Source organism: Thunnus maccoyii, chromosome 8 (assembly GCF_910596095.1).
Source record: "Thunnus maccoyii chromosome 8, fThuMac1.1, whole genome shotgun sequence".
In the NCBI taxonomy this organism is placed as follows: Eukaryota; Metazoa; Chordata; class Actinopteri; order Scombriformes; family Scombridae; genus Thunnus; species Thunnus maccoyii.
This window is the reverse complement of record NC_056540.1, coordinates 30,907,821-30,926,376: the sequence shown is the minus strand read 5'-3', so window position 1 is coordinate 30,926,376 and position 18,556 is coordinate 30,907,821. Positions and strand designations below refer to the sequence as shown.

At 40.9% G+C, this 18,556-nt stretch overlaps 1 protein-coding gene across 1 annotated transcript in view; it reads left to right on the top strand.

The window, feature by feature from the left end:
• The window catches only part of glra1 (glycine receptor, alpha 1), a 126,055-nt gene extending 108,011 nt beyond the window's left edge, over positions 1-18,044 (top strand). The window contains exon 11 of the mRNA XM_042419040.1: positions 17,551-18,044. Within this exon, the coding sequence (XP_042274974.1) occupies positions 17,551-17,835 (285 nt within the window). The 3' untranslated portion in view covers positions 17,836-18,044. The remainder of the gene's footprint in view (positions 1-17,550) is intronic.
• The last annotated feature ends 512 nt before the right edge of the window (positions 18,045-18,556 follow it).

Below are 18,556 nucleotides of genomic sequence, written 5' to 3'. Positions count from 1 at the left end.
AATGTTTCATGGGTGGAGCGTTGAGCATGATTAAAGGGTGAGCTGCTGAACAAACAGGAGATGAGGCTCATAATGGATTCACAGTGTAGAAGGGAAAACAAAAAAACAAGAAAGGAAACTTTCTCCCTCGGCTCTGAAACTTTATGGAAATGCATCATTTACAGGAAACAACAATGAGAGTGCTGCTGCTCTTTCAGTCCCAGTTTCAGTCTCCTCACTGCGCTATTTGTCTCTTATTTTTGGTTATTCCAAAATCAACATCCTGTCAAAGCCAACTTTGCAAAATGGAAAAAAAAAAAAAACATTTTACACATTTTACACATAATAATGTAAAAAATATTTTCTTTTAAGCTAAAGTTCATTCTTGATCTTGGAAACAGCCATTGAGAAAACAAACTTACCACAAGGTCCATTTAGTACCTGTTCTGGAGCTACTATGTATATCATATCGCATGATCTTCCTCGCCAGATGGAGTTTTCCCAGTTGTCATGGAAATGTAGATGTTCAAATATCCGTTTTATCTGAACGGTTTAAGGACTTCTCACCCATGTTGGCTTAAAAGTTTAGGTTCAAAGTTCATTCCTGATCTTAGAAACAGGTGATGTGATATGATCGAAAGCTCCAGAAAGAGCTACTAAATGGACCTTGTGATGAAATTCTGTTGTTTCCAAGGACAAGAATGAACTTTGGTCCTTAAACTGTTCTAAATAAAACTTAACATCTACATTTGCATGACATCTTAGCATACTGCATCTACAGATGAAGACCATGCAATATGATCAAGAGTCCAGAACAGCTACTAAATGGACTTAATGATACATATATATATATATATATATATATATATATATATGTATATCGATGGCCGGAGAGCAAAACCTCCTATCTGAAAAATGCACTTTTTTGAGAAAACTTGTTGTTTTCTTGCAGAATGCTATTTGTTAAGGATACCCAATACATAACACACTGTTTTTGGACTATATTACTATATTATGTGTTGTTGTTTACGGTATGTTTGTGTGGTTATTACGGTATTGTTAACACATAATAGCATTCTGCAGGAAAACAACAAGTTTTTTTTTAAGTTTTCTCCAAAAAGTGCATTTTTCAGATAGCAGGTTTTGCTCCTCGGCCATTGATATATGTGTGTGTGTATATATAATGATAATATAATATATGATAGTAATGATTACAATAATATGATAATAATATAATGATTTTTAGTGAAACTTAAGAGAACCGAGTGGCTCAAAATGTCTAATACATCTTTGATAATAACAGTATAGGGCATATATAGGTGTGTTGTGTGTGTGTGAAAGTAATAAGTGTCTGTGCTCTGTATAAGAAACCATGTTTAAAGCAATTAATTTGGTCCTTGATGAAGGAAAAAAAGCAGCATTTTAACACGATTAACACATCAACAGCCTTTCAACTTTCTTAGTTTTGACATTGCTGTGAAGTCAAGAACAAATACGCCTGCCTCAAAACCACCTCATATTTTTTTATTACCTGTCTCCAAACCTTAAAAGATTACTTCTGATGAAATGAAGATGAAGTGGAGGCCATAAAATATGTCAATTTATTTAATAACTTGAAACAGCTTTGGATATATTTAGTAAAAAAAAAATGACAAAGCACAATGTCAGTTTTCCCTGGAGAAATGTTGATACATATCAGGGTTTTTTATCCCTCCCCCCCTTCTCTACTTTTTTTTCGTTGGTTTTGTTGTTTGAAGCATTTAATCAATCAATTCTATCTGTCCGGTTGGATTTATCAGTCCCGGGCTGCTGTATTGAATAAGGAGTAAAGCTGTCAGCCCTGCAGGGAATATTGAAGTGCTGTTTGAATGTGAAACTGGTGGTTTGTGTGTTTTGTGTGGGTGGAGGGCAAAAAATATGCAAACACCCACAAGAAAACCAACAGTGAGCCTGCAGTAAACAATCCGTACAAGTCCTGGATTTGTGTCCGTATATATGTGTGTGTGTGTGTGTGTGTGTGTGTGTGTGTGTGTGTGTGTGTGACAGAAAGAGAGATTGTATATACTCAGCGAACATGCATGAGTGCCTTCACGAGTGCTGTCGTGCGTTTTGGTGTTGTAGGGCATGTGTTCGTGCCTGCCATGTCTGGAGCTGCTTGATTGAGTTTGACACGTTTTAGTGTGTGTGTGTTAACATGTCCTCGTGTTTCTGTATTTACGAGGACCTCGTGTCCCCACAAGGCTGGTAAGGTGACGGAGGTGCCGCCGAGCGCGGACACCTCGCCAGCTCAGGGTTACAGTTCGGAGGGAAGGATTGAGTCGAGAGCGGGTTTAAGTTAGAGTTAGAGCTTAAAGTTGTTTTGTTTTTGATCCATTTATTTTTTTTATTAATTGATTAATCAAATTTCAAAAAACATATGATGAAAATGGTGAAAACCAGCAGTCCAAAACCCAAAGATATTGAAAGAAGCTGGAACCAAAGAATGTCATTTTTGCTGCCCGATAAATGACTTCAATGTTTCAAAATTTATGTCCAATTTTAAAGCACAGCAGGGCTTGTAAACAAAAGTCCTGATTCACATTTAGCTTGTTTAATTGACAGGCTTGTGGCAACCTGTCATCCTAGAGATTGTTGTGGTGAGGACAGACTTCAACATGATGAAGTGTCTGTCTCTTCTTCTCCGCTGAAGAAGCACACAATTAAGAAAACATGATCCGAAATGCATTTCTCTTTAAGCCGCAATCCAATTATGATTCTCAAAACACTGAGAAAGACATTAGAAGTGAACTTTAAAGGTAACGTCTTCTGAAAAATCAAAACTTTGTCTTACAATAACACATTTATGACTTTGTCCTTTGTCAGAGGCTTCAGCTTCACCTGAAAATAAATCATAAATTCTTGTCATTTGAGGTGCTTAGTCATACTCAGTTCAGATTGCATAGTTCTCCTAGATGACTCGTTGGCTTGTGACCTTTTCTAGCCAAGTAATACGTATTCAGGACACCTTGTTAATATATGTATATGTTTATGATTTCTAAAATATGTTCCCTCCTTTAAGATTTTTTCATTTTAGTAGTGCTTAGAGGTCTGATGAGGTAAACATTCCCTGTGTATTATAAGAAAATAAACAAAGATTTAGGGAAAAATAGAAATATATTTTGTATTTTGGCACTGTTTTTTCGCCCCCCTCAAAGTTTCCCCTTCCCCCCAAATGCATCACCCCACCGTTACTCACTGAATATAGCTTACTGTTTACAGTGAATCTGTGCTCCGGCGTCATCAAGATATCAAAATGCTCCGGAGACATTAGAGCCAGCAGTAAATTACCAAAGAGCTGCACAGATCAGTTCATCAGATCAGTCAGCTGAGATGACCAGCTGTGTCACCCGGCCAGCAGCTTTCAGCCTGGCTCAAAATCTCCACCATCGCTGCCTTACTGGGCACTCACACCGACAGATTCATAAGCAGTGTTCTGGTCGCTGGCTGCTTGTTGCCAGCCGTCTAGCAGTCGTCGGCATACAAGCAGCGCTGCGGACCTCACGTTTGGTTGTGGCCAATATCAAGTTTGTGGTAGAGCTCTTCGGCAGGCCGGCTGTGAACCAGACATCCCTACTATCTCTGACACTTTCTTCCATATGTCATTTTTTTTGTTTATGTCACGGTAAACAAACAATGACGAATCGTACAGCTCCGGGAAACTGGAGACCACGATGATCAATTTCTCTTCCGTTGTCAATATGGAACGGAACAGATGTTTGCAGTCGGTTGCTGCTATTTGCATAAAGTTAAACTCTGCTCGACTTCAACTCATCGCTCTCGGTGCTGGCATCGCGCCGCTCGCTGCTGCCAAGGCATCTGAAGCCAGCTTTCACCAGCTTTCCTTGAAAATGAATGACTGCCGGCTGCTTTTGTCGCTTATGAATCTTTGGGTTTGAGTGCAAAGTTAGTGGCACAGAGAAGCGCTACTTCTTCTTCTTCTTCTTCTCATGTTGGACTGAGGGCAGACTGGGTGACTCACTATCGCCCCCTCAGGTACAAAGTGGTATTACGAGACAGGACGGACTGGGGCTAGCTGGTTAGCATGCTAACTTCAGTAGATATCTGTCAGCACAATATGTCTTTGACATAATCTCAAAACTGTTATTTCTTCACATTCTGTTGATAATTAATTAATTTTTAAACACTTTCAACTAAAATTTTGGTCAAATCTTACATAGTGCACCTTTAAACCTCCTTTGAAATCAGTCTCAGTCAATAAGAGCCTAGTAGGGAAGAGGAGTAAGGCAGTCGAAGTGGGGTTTGTCGGGAAAAAAAATATATAAAAATAAAGAAAATATATAAATCCTAAATCCTAAATCCCATTGTTGTAATCCCAAATCTCCTGAGCTGTGATGGTAGGTGAAGAGGTAGATTAGCGGTCCGGCTGCCGCTGCACTTTCAGGTGAATCAGACACAAACTCCAGCTGCCTCGCTCCCTCTCTCTCGCTCTGTTCGTACACCTCTTTCTATGTCTCTCGACCCTCTCTCACCCCAAGAGCAGGAGGAGAGAGAGAGAGAGAGAGAGAGAGAGAGAGAGAGAGAGAGAGAGAGGACCGCAGGCTCAGCATTGACCCACATCTGGCACGTCAAACATTTTGCATATTTTTTTTTTTTTTTTTTTTTTTTTTCTATTACACAGTTTATTTCTGCTCATGTGGCAGAAGCAGGAGGTGAATTTGGGTCATCGGTTGTGTTGCGTAATTTGAGTTTTGTTAATGAAGGAGCTCGTGTGATCAGCTGAGACTTCGCAGCTCTTACTGAGGAATCCTCATCAACGTCTTTTACAGCTCATATCACAAAAAAATAGGTGATTTCAGGTTCTCAGGTTCTTATATAACGTGATTTTTTTTTATGTCATGTTGTGTAGCAGAGGATGAATTTAGGACAAAAGTTGAGCTTCAGGTTTGTGCCCCATGTTTTTTTCATTCTGGAGGTGAATTTGGTGACAGTTCAGTCTATTTTTCACACCGTGTGATTTATTTATTAGGGATTTTCTATCTAGAACTGAGAATCCCAGTTGTCTCCGATGAAAGTTTGTAAAACTACCCGGAGTAAAAATAGTAACTATGAGTGCACTCTAGTGTTTATATAGTGGGGAAGGGCTCATGCTAGTCATCCCTCTATGTCGTCGTACCACCATTTCAAGCCCAAAAAATCAGAAATGGTGAAAAACAGTTTAACACTCTAAGTCCACAGTTCAGTACTACATAGTTCACAGTTTTTTCAGCAATTATTTTCTAACACGTATAATGTGTTTAAAAAGAAATCTCAGACAGAGACTTTAAGTATTTTATTTCAGTACTCACCTTCCACCACCGGCATACAAACTCCTTCATCTCTATACAAACTGTGACAGCTTCAAAAATTAAGAAGCTTTTCTATTTTCCAGTTGAAACCTCAGCAAAACTACGAGCGCGCTGAGAAAACACAGAGAGGAATTTGAGGTGTTTGCATTTTAAAACAGGATTTTTGCTTGAGAGGGTTGCATAATAATAACACGGTCCGAATGGAGGAATCATTCAAAAAGTGTTAAATTCAGCTCCTTTGGTCTTCTTACTTTATTTCAAGCACAATAAAAACCGAAGAATATGATTCATTAATAAAAGTATGCGCGCCCTCAATAAGATCTTCACCATTAATCCCAACTGCTCTGCTATGAAATAAATCTGGTGATGGTGAAACCCGAGAGAGAGAGAGAGAGAGAGAGAGACAGTCATTCAGGCATCACACGTTCTTAATTAACCTCTCTGGCCAGTCCTTCTAATGTGAGTCTAATGTGATCCACAGCCCTCCATTACGGCTCTGAGAGGCTATCAGTCAGGTCTTAGCTCGCTGCAGAGGGAACGGTCACTGCCGGCCTCCAGCACGTATAAACTATTCTGTCCAGTCGCCGTTATGTCGCCGTCTACCCGCCCGCTCACCTCTCTGTTTCCAAAAAAACAAAGGAAAAGGCGGACAGGGAGGCGGTCTGTGCGGCCTCCACCTCCTGGACACGTTTTATTGTCCAGTGAAACAAACAAAACAACAACACATCCGATTTTCATGCCAGATTGCCCAGAGTCTGCATCACATCACAGACCTGTGACTGATGTTTGCTTTTGTTTTCTTTTGTTTTAATTACTGTAGCTATGATCTTCCTCCAAACATAACCAAGCTGCTGATATTGTTAAAGACATCATTTTAAACACATTGTCATTCGACATTAAAAAGCATCACTGAATACAATCCAGAGTTGTCCAATATCAGCACTCTTTACTACTGAAAGGGTTGATAGAACAGAGATACTAAAAATTGTATTGATCCACATAATAAGGTCAAAGGTCTGGAACAATCAGCTAAACGCATCAACATAAATAAAAGTTGTCCATAGAGTAACTTTATATTCAACAGCCCATCATTTAACCACTGAAGCTACACACAACAAGGCAGCACGGTGAATTGACGTAGCAACCAGTGTGTTAAACCTTGGTGCAAAAGGTGTGACTGTCAGACAGAAGGGCACTAATCCAAGTGTTGATTAGTGTAGCAGTATGAACATATTACATTCAGTGTTGGACTGCAGGAGAACGACAGCAGGTTTCTCTCTTCAGAACTTGTTGAACTTTCTGTTCTGTTAATCAGTTTTGCTTTTCTTTAAATTTTTAAGAATATCTTGCTGCTAGCATCTCTTCTTGTCATGAATGGTTATAACAAACTCAGGACAACGTGCATGAACACACATACTCTATACATTTAGATGAAATTTACATTCAGTGTTCTCCGAAAAAGACTAATAGTCTGATATCTTGATATGTGGATATGTTCAATGAATACTCAAGGCCCCTGCATAACAAGTGACACACAGTCTGGTCAGGATTCATTTGCAGTTAAATTATTACCACAAAGTTTTGATGCATTGTCACATTGTTGAAGATATAAATATTGCAAATTAAACAGTTATATATGTGCTGTCTGAAAGAAGAAAGAACGTGAGAAACCTAACTGTCTGTGTTTAAAAGCTATCTTAGCGGCATTAGCGCGGACATACCACACAGCTAGTTGTGCTTTATGGGAATTACCAGCATGGTTAGCACACGTCTTCAATTTTGAATGGTAATTGTGTTAGGGATGTATTGGATTAGAGCAACATTTCCCCAGAGGGATTTGTTTACTGTGATTATGGCTACAACACTGATGAATAGCTATGAGGGGCAGCTGAGTACAGTTAAAAGTCTCTGTAATCCCAGTGAAGAATGTCCTCAAGGGTTTTATGGCTTTATGCAACTGTTAGGATGCATGTGTGCTTCTTTAAAAGTGTTCTTTTGAAGCTTTGAAGTCAAGTGCACATATATACAATAATGAAAGGAAGCTGGAAGGATAAACAACTCGTTCCGGGATTTCTGGAAGCAATAGTCGAGCTGCTTGTGAGCACAGTTGAAATGCGGCTTATCGATCTGAAACCAGCTGATATGTGACTCAGAATTAAAGCTGGACTACAAACACTACCGTCCCTGCACTGACATGAACACAGCGCTGTACTTCAGCTCGTCTTTCAGTGTTGGAAGTGAAGCCGTCGTTGCAGTGCAGGTAGCTGCTGCCGCAGCAGTTGGAGTAGTCCCAGTGGTGCTGATTTCTGTGGTTTCTACTCTGATGCTTTATTGATTCGTTAGTGACACTGATAGTCTGGAGAGAACAAGACAGAAGGAGAAAGAGCGGGAGCAATCAGACTGAGGCTACCTGCTTCAGAGGCCTGTCTAATTAGAAAGACAGAGCGAGAGGGCATCAAATGGACAGATACCGCAGCCCTGTGAGAGGGAAGAGAAGAAGAGCCGGCTCCTCTGAGCATCGATGCGGAGTGACACCCCCCCCTGCTGGGGGACTCAAGCAACTGCAGGGGGATCAGATCAATAGCGCCACTCATCCTTGAAGGATAGGCCCGCCTGGCAGCAGCTCACTTGTTTAACACAGACAAGCTCTCCAGACTGAAAAAGAGAGAGCCCCTTCAGAAATCAAAGGGAAGTCGAACATTACTGCCTCTCGCATCCGTTTCAATCAGAACTGTCTTCAGTGCAGTTTCTGAAGTTCAGGGCGCAGAATGCAAATTAGTATTTTTAGATCAAGAAAAGTTTTCATTAAAATAAATAATTTGTGAGGAATTATCCATCCGGGAGCGCAATCAATCCTGTCGGGTGCATCAAAAATAACTGTCCTACATTACAAATCCCAGATACCATCCAGTATCATAGTAAAAAAAAAAAAGTACAATAACCATATTTCATTTAGCTTCAAGGCAAAAAGCTACTAAAGCCTGACGATTGTCCTCCTCCACTTCTCTTTGACCTCAGCTACACGAGGAAACAAATAACCAAGAGCGACCGTGGCGCCTTGAGATGCTTCCTCCCCTGCAGCTGGCTCTGATTTTGGTAACACTCGGCCTTCTGGGAAAAAAAAGATGTACATTTGGAGAAGTGGCCTGAGGGAGATGACCTCCTCCCCCTCCTCCTCCTCCTCCTCTTACCCCCCGTGACTGCAGACGCCATCCCGCTGTTCAACAATGACAGCGCCTTATTAGGGAAACCGACTTTCTGATTGATCGGCTATAATCAGCTCATTAGCCGTGATTAGGCATTTTTCAGCAGGGGGGGAAGCACTACATGCTGGTTTGCTCTAAAAGCCTTGATCTCACAGGCTGTTCAGCAGCTTTGAGAACAAAGGCAGATAAGAGAGCGCAGGGATTAAAAGGCCTAAAGAAGCACAGGGAGAGCGATCAGTGATCTCCGTGGACTGAACTCAACCTCGAGATTGACAGGTCGGCTGTGAAGTGGCATGAAACACTCACTTACTGTTTCCTGATTAGAGGAAGAAGAGCTTAATGGACAGAGTGGACTCCCTTATTTTTGTCATCCTGCATGTGCGCATTTGTACTGATGACACTTCATTAATATAACTCACCGGCACCGAATTATCATATTACCGAATTATGTGATTCCCTGTTGGACGAAAAAGTGTTTTGACCTCTTTGACCTTATTATGCTCTTAAAAGCCATTGGATTAGTTAAAAAAAAAAAGAATCCTCATCAGGCTCTTCATGTTTTTACAACAGTAAAAGGTTGAACTTTTGGACACAAGGCCTTCCACAATACTGAATAAAACTCTTCATGTAGATGGAATTAAGGTGCAGCAGCAGGTCAGGAAGCATGCAGTCATAAACACTTTAAGTAACTGTATTGAACAACGTGAATAAGGAGAAATTTAACAATCCAGAAGTTGAAAATTGTTTGTATAGAAGAAGAATAAGTGCACAGCGTGGTGGCCGGATTAAAGTTTACTAGAGAACACTACAAAGAACTGCTGTTATGATTTCTTTTGACAGATATACAGACATTTGCAATTTATTCTTACTTAAAAATTCATTTTAAGTCAATATGTTGGTGCACGGCCTTTGCACCAGTGTAGTCTTGATGTTATGACACGATATAAAAGTTATGATACATTATCTCAGGTTTTATATTCATGACATGCAAACTGAATTTTATCCATGAGTAAAGACATCTCTGATATGTACATTTAAGTTATCTTTAGTGTGTAGATGTTCATGTTTAGTTAAAAAAGCACCATAAATGTAATATAATATTTGTAATATTGATTTAAAATACCAATAATGAAAATAAACTATCATAAAAGGAAAACTATTAATTGAAACATAGGTTTGGGGTCTATAACAGGTTTTGAGTGTTTCTGTGGAGGGTCGACATTGTTTTCATTATGCCCATCTGACATCAAAGACTAAATTTAACCCCACATTACGTGGGTGAAGTGAACCCTAATTGACATTAAAATTTAAACATCAGATTTAACGCATGAAGCTAAAGGTGTCGTGGCTTCCCAGAATGTTATTCAGACCAAACGCTGGAACTGAAAGAGAAAGAGGGGAGAGAAAGGAACAGTGCAGCAGATCATGTGGATAATCATTCCAGGTCAGCGGCTTGATGAGCGAGAGACATTAACACACCATGCCTTAATGCAAGCGGGGACTCCAGCGGAAACAAATGCAGGAGAGAGACAGAAAAGCAGGGATGGATGAGTGGATCGCTGGATGGAGAATAAAAAACATGGACACATTTTTTAGAGAAAATGATCAGGAAAGTCAGTGGGATTAGACTTAAAACACTGGCAACATGGAACCAAGCTCCAACATCAATACATTCCCCCTCAATTATATAATATTATAAACTATTCTTTAGAATATTATACTATATTCATGGTTTTAATTACCTTAGTTGCAGCAATTAAACTTATGCTTGGCACTAAAACGTGCGTCATAATAACAAATGATACACAGGCTAATTAGCAAGCTAATTGAATTGCCTAAGTAGCATTTATAATGCATATAGGTGCTGTATGACCAAAGTCTCAAAGCCTCTACTCTACTAGCGTACTCTAACTACACTGGAAAATATACTGATCATATTCTATATAAGATACATAGTATATACAACTGTAAGGTACAGTAAAATTTGAGCAGCTTTTAACCAAGATGATTCACTTTTTTGCTCGTTTGTTAGCATTCAACATCTTCGCTGAAGATTTTCTCTAAAATAAATGCTACACAGGCTAGCTGGCTAACCTGACTGACATCAGCGGCCAAACTAAAGCTTGGAAAACATCCGTAAAGAGGCTAAATTAGCTCATAGGATTGACTTTTCAATCACAAAAAGAATACATGAATTGCCAAAAGAGACAACTGAGATACATGGATTCTGTAGCCTTCATGGGTACAGGCCTGCTGGTGTTCACACACAAAATATGTCTTGTTTGGTCTAATCACAAGTGGCCAGATGTAAATACAGATGTGAATGCACCTAACCACATAGAAAACACACTGGACTCTGATCATGTAGGCCACATTCTATAAGGTGAAAGACATCTGCTGCTTTGTGCAGTGTTGCATTGTTTTACAATGATAACTCACACCGGATATGCTGTACAGGCAGAAGTAGTCAAGGTACGGTAGCTGGGATGTGCCATTCTGGGAAATAAATATGATTTAATTTCTGCTATAGTAGAGCTTTGACACATGTCAACACTGGATGTATTATAGGAAATGGATACCAGACTCAAAGATGGCGCCTATTCACTCAAATGAAAATTGCTCGTGTGGCACATAAGCTGAAAAACTCTTCTAGCTTCCAGGTTTGCTTTCTTTGTGTGGCACACTGAATGTATGCATTACTGTGTACTAGCCCCACCCACATGTTCCCACTCAGCCCATAGACTTTAAATTGGGATGACATCACAAACTTTAAAATCTCTTTTGTGGGCTCTGGGAAAGTTGTAGACATATAAAACCTTCATGCAGTTTGAGGTGTCCTGTCAACATCTCTTTTATAACAGCAGTCTGTGGCGAAAATGCTTTTTGGGCCACTGCAGTACCGCAAGTGGCCACTGGTGAAATAGGCTGAGTAGCGGCGCCATCTCCAGCTAATACATCCATGGTCAACTCTGGAGAATAGGACAGTAGCGTGTCGAGATGTGACATCACATGTTGACCCTCGATAAGAGATGTCTTGGCGTTGTCGATGTGAGGACTTGCATAGAAATCAAAAGACGTGGATGTTTTGATGTCCGTTCTGTTGCCTTTAAAGTAGCCACATGTGACCACATGCAGTATGTAATATGACTGCATGCATGTTTCTAACTACACTCTGGACCACTTCTCCTCACATGTACAGCATGAAAACCCCCAGTTAGTTGATTTGCTTTTACCGTGCAAGACTTAAGACTGCACACAAGGGGACATAGCAAATAGTCTCATCAGTCCTCTTCGCTGGATGACTGTGCAAAAATATGTTTTTCTGCTCAGCAGCGATCAGTTATGTCACCAAAACCAATCGCTAGCGGTCTTTCGAAATGGATCCTAGACTTATTCTCGGGTGTGAAGAGCAATCAGTCTCAGCTAGATATCAGTCTAACCCAAATTTAAATCACAAATAGAAAGAATATCAACGTCTGTCTTTTAAATATCTTTAAGTAGAACTGTCGACCAAAAGAGAACTTTTTATTTTAATCTCACATCTACTTAGACATTCCTCTCAGCTCCACAGAATCCACTCACCGCTGACATATTGATACTGAAACATCCTAAAAAGCCTCAAATGGCCTTAATCGAGGAAAGAGGCAGAGGGGGGAGAAAAGGAAGGGAGGGTGGCGGACGGTTTGAGATGAATCCACCAGAAAATGGATCAGCAAAGGCAAATTTATAATACATTTCCTTCCCCGCTGCTCGGCTGGAATTGCTTCTAGGGGGAAATCATAAAGCGGAACGCAAGCCAAGGAATTCCTCCTCCGGCCCTCTTTCAGGAGAGACTGATGCCGGTGTTAGTTGGGGCTGACACCTTCCGAATCGTGTTTTATGTAAATGCGGGTCTCTAAAACAAGTATCCAAGGGTAATATTTGCAGAGGAGATGGTGGAGGATAGCGGGCCTTACGCAGTTTGCTTTCTGCTTCCTGCTAATCTGCTCGATTAATCAAATCAGCAGAGGCAAGAGATATAAATGCTTCAATCGAGAGAGGAAAGCATGATGGATGAGCGAGCTAAGAGGTCCTCTTGCTCTCTTTTTTCTCTTCCTCTTTCAGTCCCAGTCTCACCCTCTTCTTCTTCTTCTCCCCTCCATCATCTCCCTCAGTCGTCTCTCTTCCCCTGGTTAGTTTTTTCCGTATTCGTCTACCATGACCTCATTTTCTTCGTCGTACCTTGTCTTTCTTTCTGGATTTCTCACCATGTCCGCTTTCTTCAGTCCCTTCTATTTCTCTGCTTCACTTTCTGTCACTTTCCATCTTTCCTTCTCTGCTTTCTCCACCATTTTTTTCCTCATCTTTCACTTCTTCTCTTCCTTCCATCACTCTGGCAGGTGGTCTACCTAAAAGCCTACAAATAAACCGTGCTAAAATGGGAACAATTTGCTAGCAGAATCGTTGTATAAAAGCAATTCCCGTAGTTATTTCAATAAAGTTTTGCACCAGAAAAGGACAAGAGTCAGCTTGAATACGTTTTGGAGATGTGAGCTCACAAACTGATGGGAAATAGATTAACTATGTCTTATAGTGACTGGGGAGAGAGTAGCTCTGGCTCAGTACCAAGAGGCAGCAAGTCCTTCTAACTAAACAAAGTGGGTCTTTTGTCAATGCCTTTAAAAATGACCCATAAAGTTTTTCCAATCCAGTGCCCCAAAGGACCAGACTACCCCGTTTGTCAGTACCCTCTGAAAGTACATGAACATTTCCTGATTCGCCACTGCCATGGTTTTGATTTAATTGGGTTAACCAATGTTAACCGTCAGTAGGAACTGAGAGACGGTCAGCAGTCTTGCATGTCAAATCACATGCTATGTTTACCCGTTCAGCCTGACCTTCTCTCTGTAAGACTTTATGGCTCTGTAGAAGGTCATAGAGTACGAGAAGGTCGTATTTAGGCATTTGAACAAATGACTGATGCTGTCATTTTCATTCAAAGGCTCAGCAGCCTGTCTGCTGAGATTAATCTAGTCAAAAGTTTTTTTTAATCAAGTAAATAAGCTTGAACTGGCTGTAGGTTACTTGTAAAACCGCACCTTTATGGACTGTAAGCATCTATTCTAAGATTATGTGTTCTCATATAATGTACTGGATCCAAAGTACCAATATCTACTCTACAATATTTACTTTATCAAGGAGAGCTGTAAAAGTGTTTGTAGCAACAAATGACGAAAGACAGGAGGGAAACAACCTTGGGGCCAGTTTTCAGCAGAGTGAAATTTGTTCAAGTTTCATTCAGTGATGTGTGTTATATGTAACAAGGTCATAAGATTTGCAGAAAGATGGCAGAAGGAGAATGATGGAGAGAAGAAGAGAGGATGGAGGGAAGAAGAAGAACAACAACAGGAGAGAAAAGAGGGAAAGAGGAGCGATTAGCTGCATCCTAAAGTAACGCCATAAATTACCTCCCGCGTCCAACCCAAAGGGCAATGTTTCATTCCTTCAGTCTCCTCTGTCCTTCCCACCATCCATCCATCCCTCCGTCCAATACACAAGCCTAGTCCTTGATGCGTTAATGGAGGAAATTTCTAATTAAGCATGAATGTAATGAATCACCTGGGCCATCCAAGGGCATAGGTTCGGTCTCAGTCAGGGGTCTTCTCACATCAAAAGTGGTGATTGTGCTTTTTTTTTTTTTTTTTTTTTTCCCTGAGCAGTGTCTGTCAGGCTACAGATCGGGCTTCCTCCTTCCTCTATATTTCCCTTCTCGCCTCTTTATTGTTCTCCTCCTCCTCCTCCTTCTCCTCCTCCCCCTCTCTCCATCGTCCCGCTCATTGCGCCTCCTCCTCACGTTCCTCCGCCCTACACATTAATCACATGGCAGGGAGAATAAAGCAGAGCATCTGTAATAGTTTAGCAGCATCACTGAAGGACGGGCAGAGGTCGGCTAGCATCGCGGCTAATGTGTAGACGCTCCGTGTGTGTGTGTGTGTGTGTGTGTGTGTGTGTGTACATGTATTAACAGTAATAGATGGGTTGGTGTGGATGCAAGGACAGAACGGGGACATGAGGCGCTAAAAATGGATCGCTACCTGGTGGTCCAACACACACACACACACACACATATGAACGCTATACCTGCACACAAACAATAAAGGTAAAAAAAATTTCCCTTGCAGCAGCTTTTGCCCCATTTAATCTTATTTTTATAATAAGATTACTTCTGATACTTTTTTTTTCCATTTCCTTGATGCACATTGGTAATTATCGGCTCATTGATAATGTGTTTAGCTTTTTTTTTCCTCTGCAGTAAACTAGAGGCTGTTCCAACAGAGGAGACTTGAGCCATTTTTTTTTTTTTTTTTTTTACTGGCTGGTTGATTTGTTGCTGCTGCAGAGGTTTTGCGTCAGTCGTTAACTTCTCCTGCTGCCAACAGTTCCTCCTGCTCCGGGCTGCGTTCCTGCTTGTTTTCTAATGACAAAATGCTCCTTTTTTTTTTCTTTTTCTTACCCAGAATGCACCAGAAAGATTCCCTGCTGATAGGCTGCCACACAGTCTCCCACTAGCGGCCCACAGGGAACACAAGTCGCATTCATGCATGAATTTTTTGACACCCGTCTTTCATCAAAAATGTGAATCCAAACAAACATGACTCCTAATCATCGGGGATCTTTTTGTCTGCTAATTTTTAATTTCATGGGTGTTGTTTTATCTTTAAAGGGGCACTTTGGAACGCCTGTTATTTTCAGACACACACACACACATTCTGTCTCTCTCGGCCCATCGCAGTGTTTGTGTTGGAGTCTCTGGACCAGATAAGGAAGTCATTGTGTCCCCTGTAATGAAAAGCCAGGGTGACGGTGCAGATAGGATTTTCAATATCTCACTGTGCTCAAGTGAGAACGCCACTCACGCTCATAACCTTGAGTACAGCGCATGTCAGTCAATCCAATCCATTCAACAACCCTCAACTCCCCCCATTCCCCCCCCGTCCCCCACCCAGCGCCGGTACTCCCCTTGACGGGTGAGATAAACACACTTTACGTTCAGCTTCAGCTCATATTGATGACTTTTACAAAAGGAGAGATATCAACCCTGATCTCAGTGCTGCAGGTGGAGTGATCAATATTGAGCTCATAATATATCATAGCAGAGACACCATTAGGAATGCATTATTTAGTCCTTTCAAAAGTTATATTTGTACTCACTTCAATAAGAATGTGACTTTGTTTTATTACCTTTGTGTTGATTTCTTCTTACTTCTTATTCCTCCTTAAATTAAATCTTTTGTAAACAGATCTCAGTCTGGATTATGACCGGAGAGAATAAATTAAATATAATAATAGCCTTACTTACTGCCTTACTTTCACACAACACCTTTGTTATAAATGTGAAGTCCTAAAAGGTCAAACTGTCTTCACCAAGCTGACTATTTAATGACAATAATAGTCTTCAGATAAGCTGTATGAGGAACATACCGGAGGAAAACAACATTGTTTTTACGTAATGAGGCATTTATTTTATCTTTTTAAGCGCATAGTGAAACATGAAAGCTCAAAGTGAGACATTAGGAGCCTTCAGTTCCATCTTTATATAGTTAATGAGTTCACAGCATATAGACTGTGGGTGATTTGTATGAATTGAACTGTTGCCTATAGAGGTTACACTTCATTAAGTGTGTGATGCACAGGAAAATAAGTAGAATTGGAGGAGAATATAAGAGACAGACAAGTGATGTCAGAAAAGTTTCAGAAACAAAAAATGCAAAGATGACTAACTAAATGCGAGATGACTAACTTGTCACACATGGACCAGTCCGATAAATTACCCCTCAACCAAATAACTATAGTCAGGTTTCTTTTATCCAACTCTCCAAAAAGATCAACAAAAGAAAATTCAATTTAATATGCGTTTCCATAAACTGCTGTGATGTGAATATTTGAAGTCATGGAGATAAATAGCTGGTGGCGCTAATCATCCAGTTGGGGGCCATTAAACCATTACAGAAGAAGAGGACACAACAAGTTATTAAAAGAGAACAAATTAAACCTCAAATAGTGAAAAACAATATAGAAAACATGATGGAAATACATTTCTGTTTATGTATTAATTTGAGGAACTCAGCCAAGCATAAAAATATGAATAAACACAGCTGGATGTAGATACACCTAATTAATCAGCCACAAATGACCATTGGAAAACTGTGCTTTATGTTTGAACAGTGATGATGTTGATGTTGATGTGAAAGGTGACACAGTATGACTGCTTTTTCTCAATGAAGAGACGATGCAAATATCTTAAATACAACAGCTGTCAACAGTAACTTCAAATAACTCTGAACGAAACCCCTAGTCATTCTTGGACATAATGGTGACAAGCCTGCTGGGTAACAAAATACAACAAATGGATAAGATGAATTTGGAGAAGCTCTCTTTAATTGGAGGCTAACTGTTTACCCCTGCTTCTAGTCTTTGTGCTAAGCTAGGCTAAATACATCCTGGACTTATCTCCCTACTAAATGAACAGAAATCAAATTAAATATTGTTCTTCTCGTCTGACTCCCAGTGAGACGGCAAATAACTGTCCGAGTGTTCCTTGAAATTTAAGGAAAGTCGTAGTTATGTATGGTTTCAGGAATCCAAACTCATCAGTGACAGAACAGATTCAGGAAACACTGCACTGATGGAAATTACACCACGGAATATGAACGCACAACCTAGAACGTTTATTACTGGTTTAATTCAGACAGACAGAAACGTACTGAAACGACTCACCTTCTCACTTTTCATTTTCACTTCACGTCATCTGAAATATTTGGTTTTCATGTCTGAACTACTTTGTAATTAACTGAACTGAAATGGAACTGACCTCTGATGCGTACAGCTTCAACACCTTCAACACCTGCATTTACTCACCTTTAACACACTTTCACACTTCCACACACACACACACACACACTCATTCACAAACACGCACACCTCCAACAGTAACGTCTTTCTCTGGTTCCTAACAGCCTGAGTCTTGGCCTGTGTTGCAGGAGGATGAGACGGGCGAGGGGCGCTTCAGCTTCCCCGGCTACGGCATGGGCCCCGCCTGCCTGCAGGCCAAAGACGGCATGGCCATCAAGGGCAACAACAACAACGCCCCGGCCTCGGCCGCGCCCGAGAAGAGCATCGAGGAGATGAAGAAGCTGTTCATCGGCCGGGCCAAACGCATCGACACGGTGTCCCGCGTAGCCTTCCCGCTCGTCTTCCTCATTTTTAATATTTTCTACTGGATCATTTACAAGATCATCCGCAGCGAGGACATCCACAAGCAGTAGTCAAGAGGCGGAGGAGGAGGAGGAGGAGGAAGGCGAGAACGGTGCAAAGAGTAGAATGCAGAGAAACGAAACAGAAGGGAACGGAGAGAAGACTTGGATAGGAGATATCATTGCGCCCTTTTTTCACGCCAACCTTTCCTTTTCCTCTTCCTGCATCCTCTTCCTCTTTCGGTCGAGGATAAGTTGCTTTTTGTGGCGGTCGCCCCCCACCCTCCCACCCCCCCTCACCCCTACCAGACCCCTACTAGACATTGTTTGAGATACGTATTGCTTTATTTTCCCTTTATTCTCTTCTCCTGACCCGAATCCCAAACCCCGTCCCCCGTCTCTTTACACCTCCTGAATAATCCGGACCAGTGCAATAGCAATGCAGTAAAATGCATGATATATGAATGTGGCAATATATTAATGAAAAGATGAAAAATTGAAAAAGCAAACACAGACTTTTGCAGGTACACCCAACAAACTGTGTGGGAGCGGACAGACTGGAAACGAAAGGAGAGGACGAGAGAGTCTTGTAAAGGGTCTTGTATTTGATTTGAGGTCTTTTTTTTGTGTGTGAAGACAGATATATAATTCTATATGAAAAAAAGTGATGTGGGGACGGGGTGGGAATGTGCGAGAAGCATACAGCAGTGTAATATACTCATGTATCTATCATAAATGGAAAAAAAAAAAATATGAACTTTATTTCCAAAGGAGGGCCATCTGGAAATGAGGG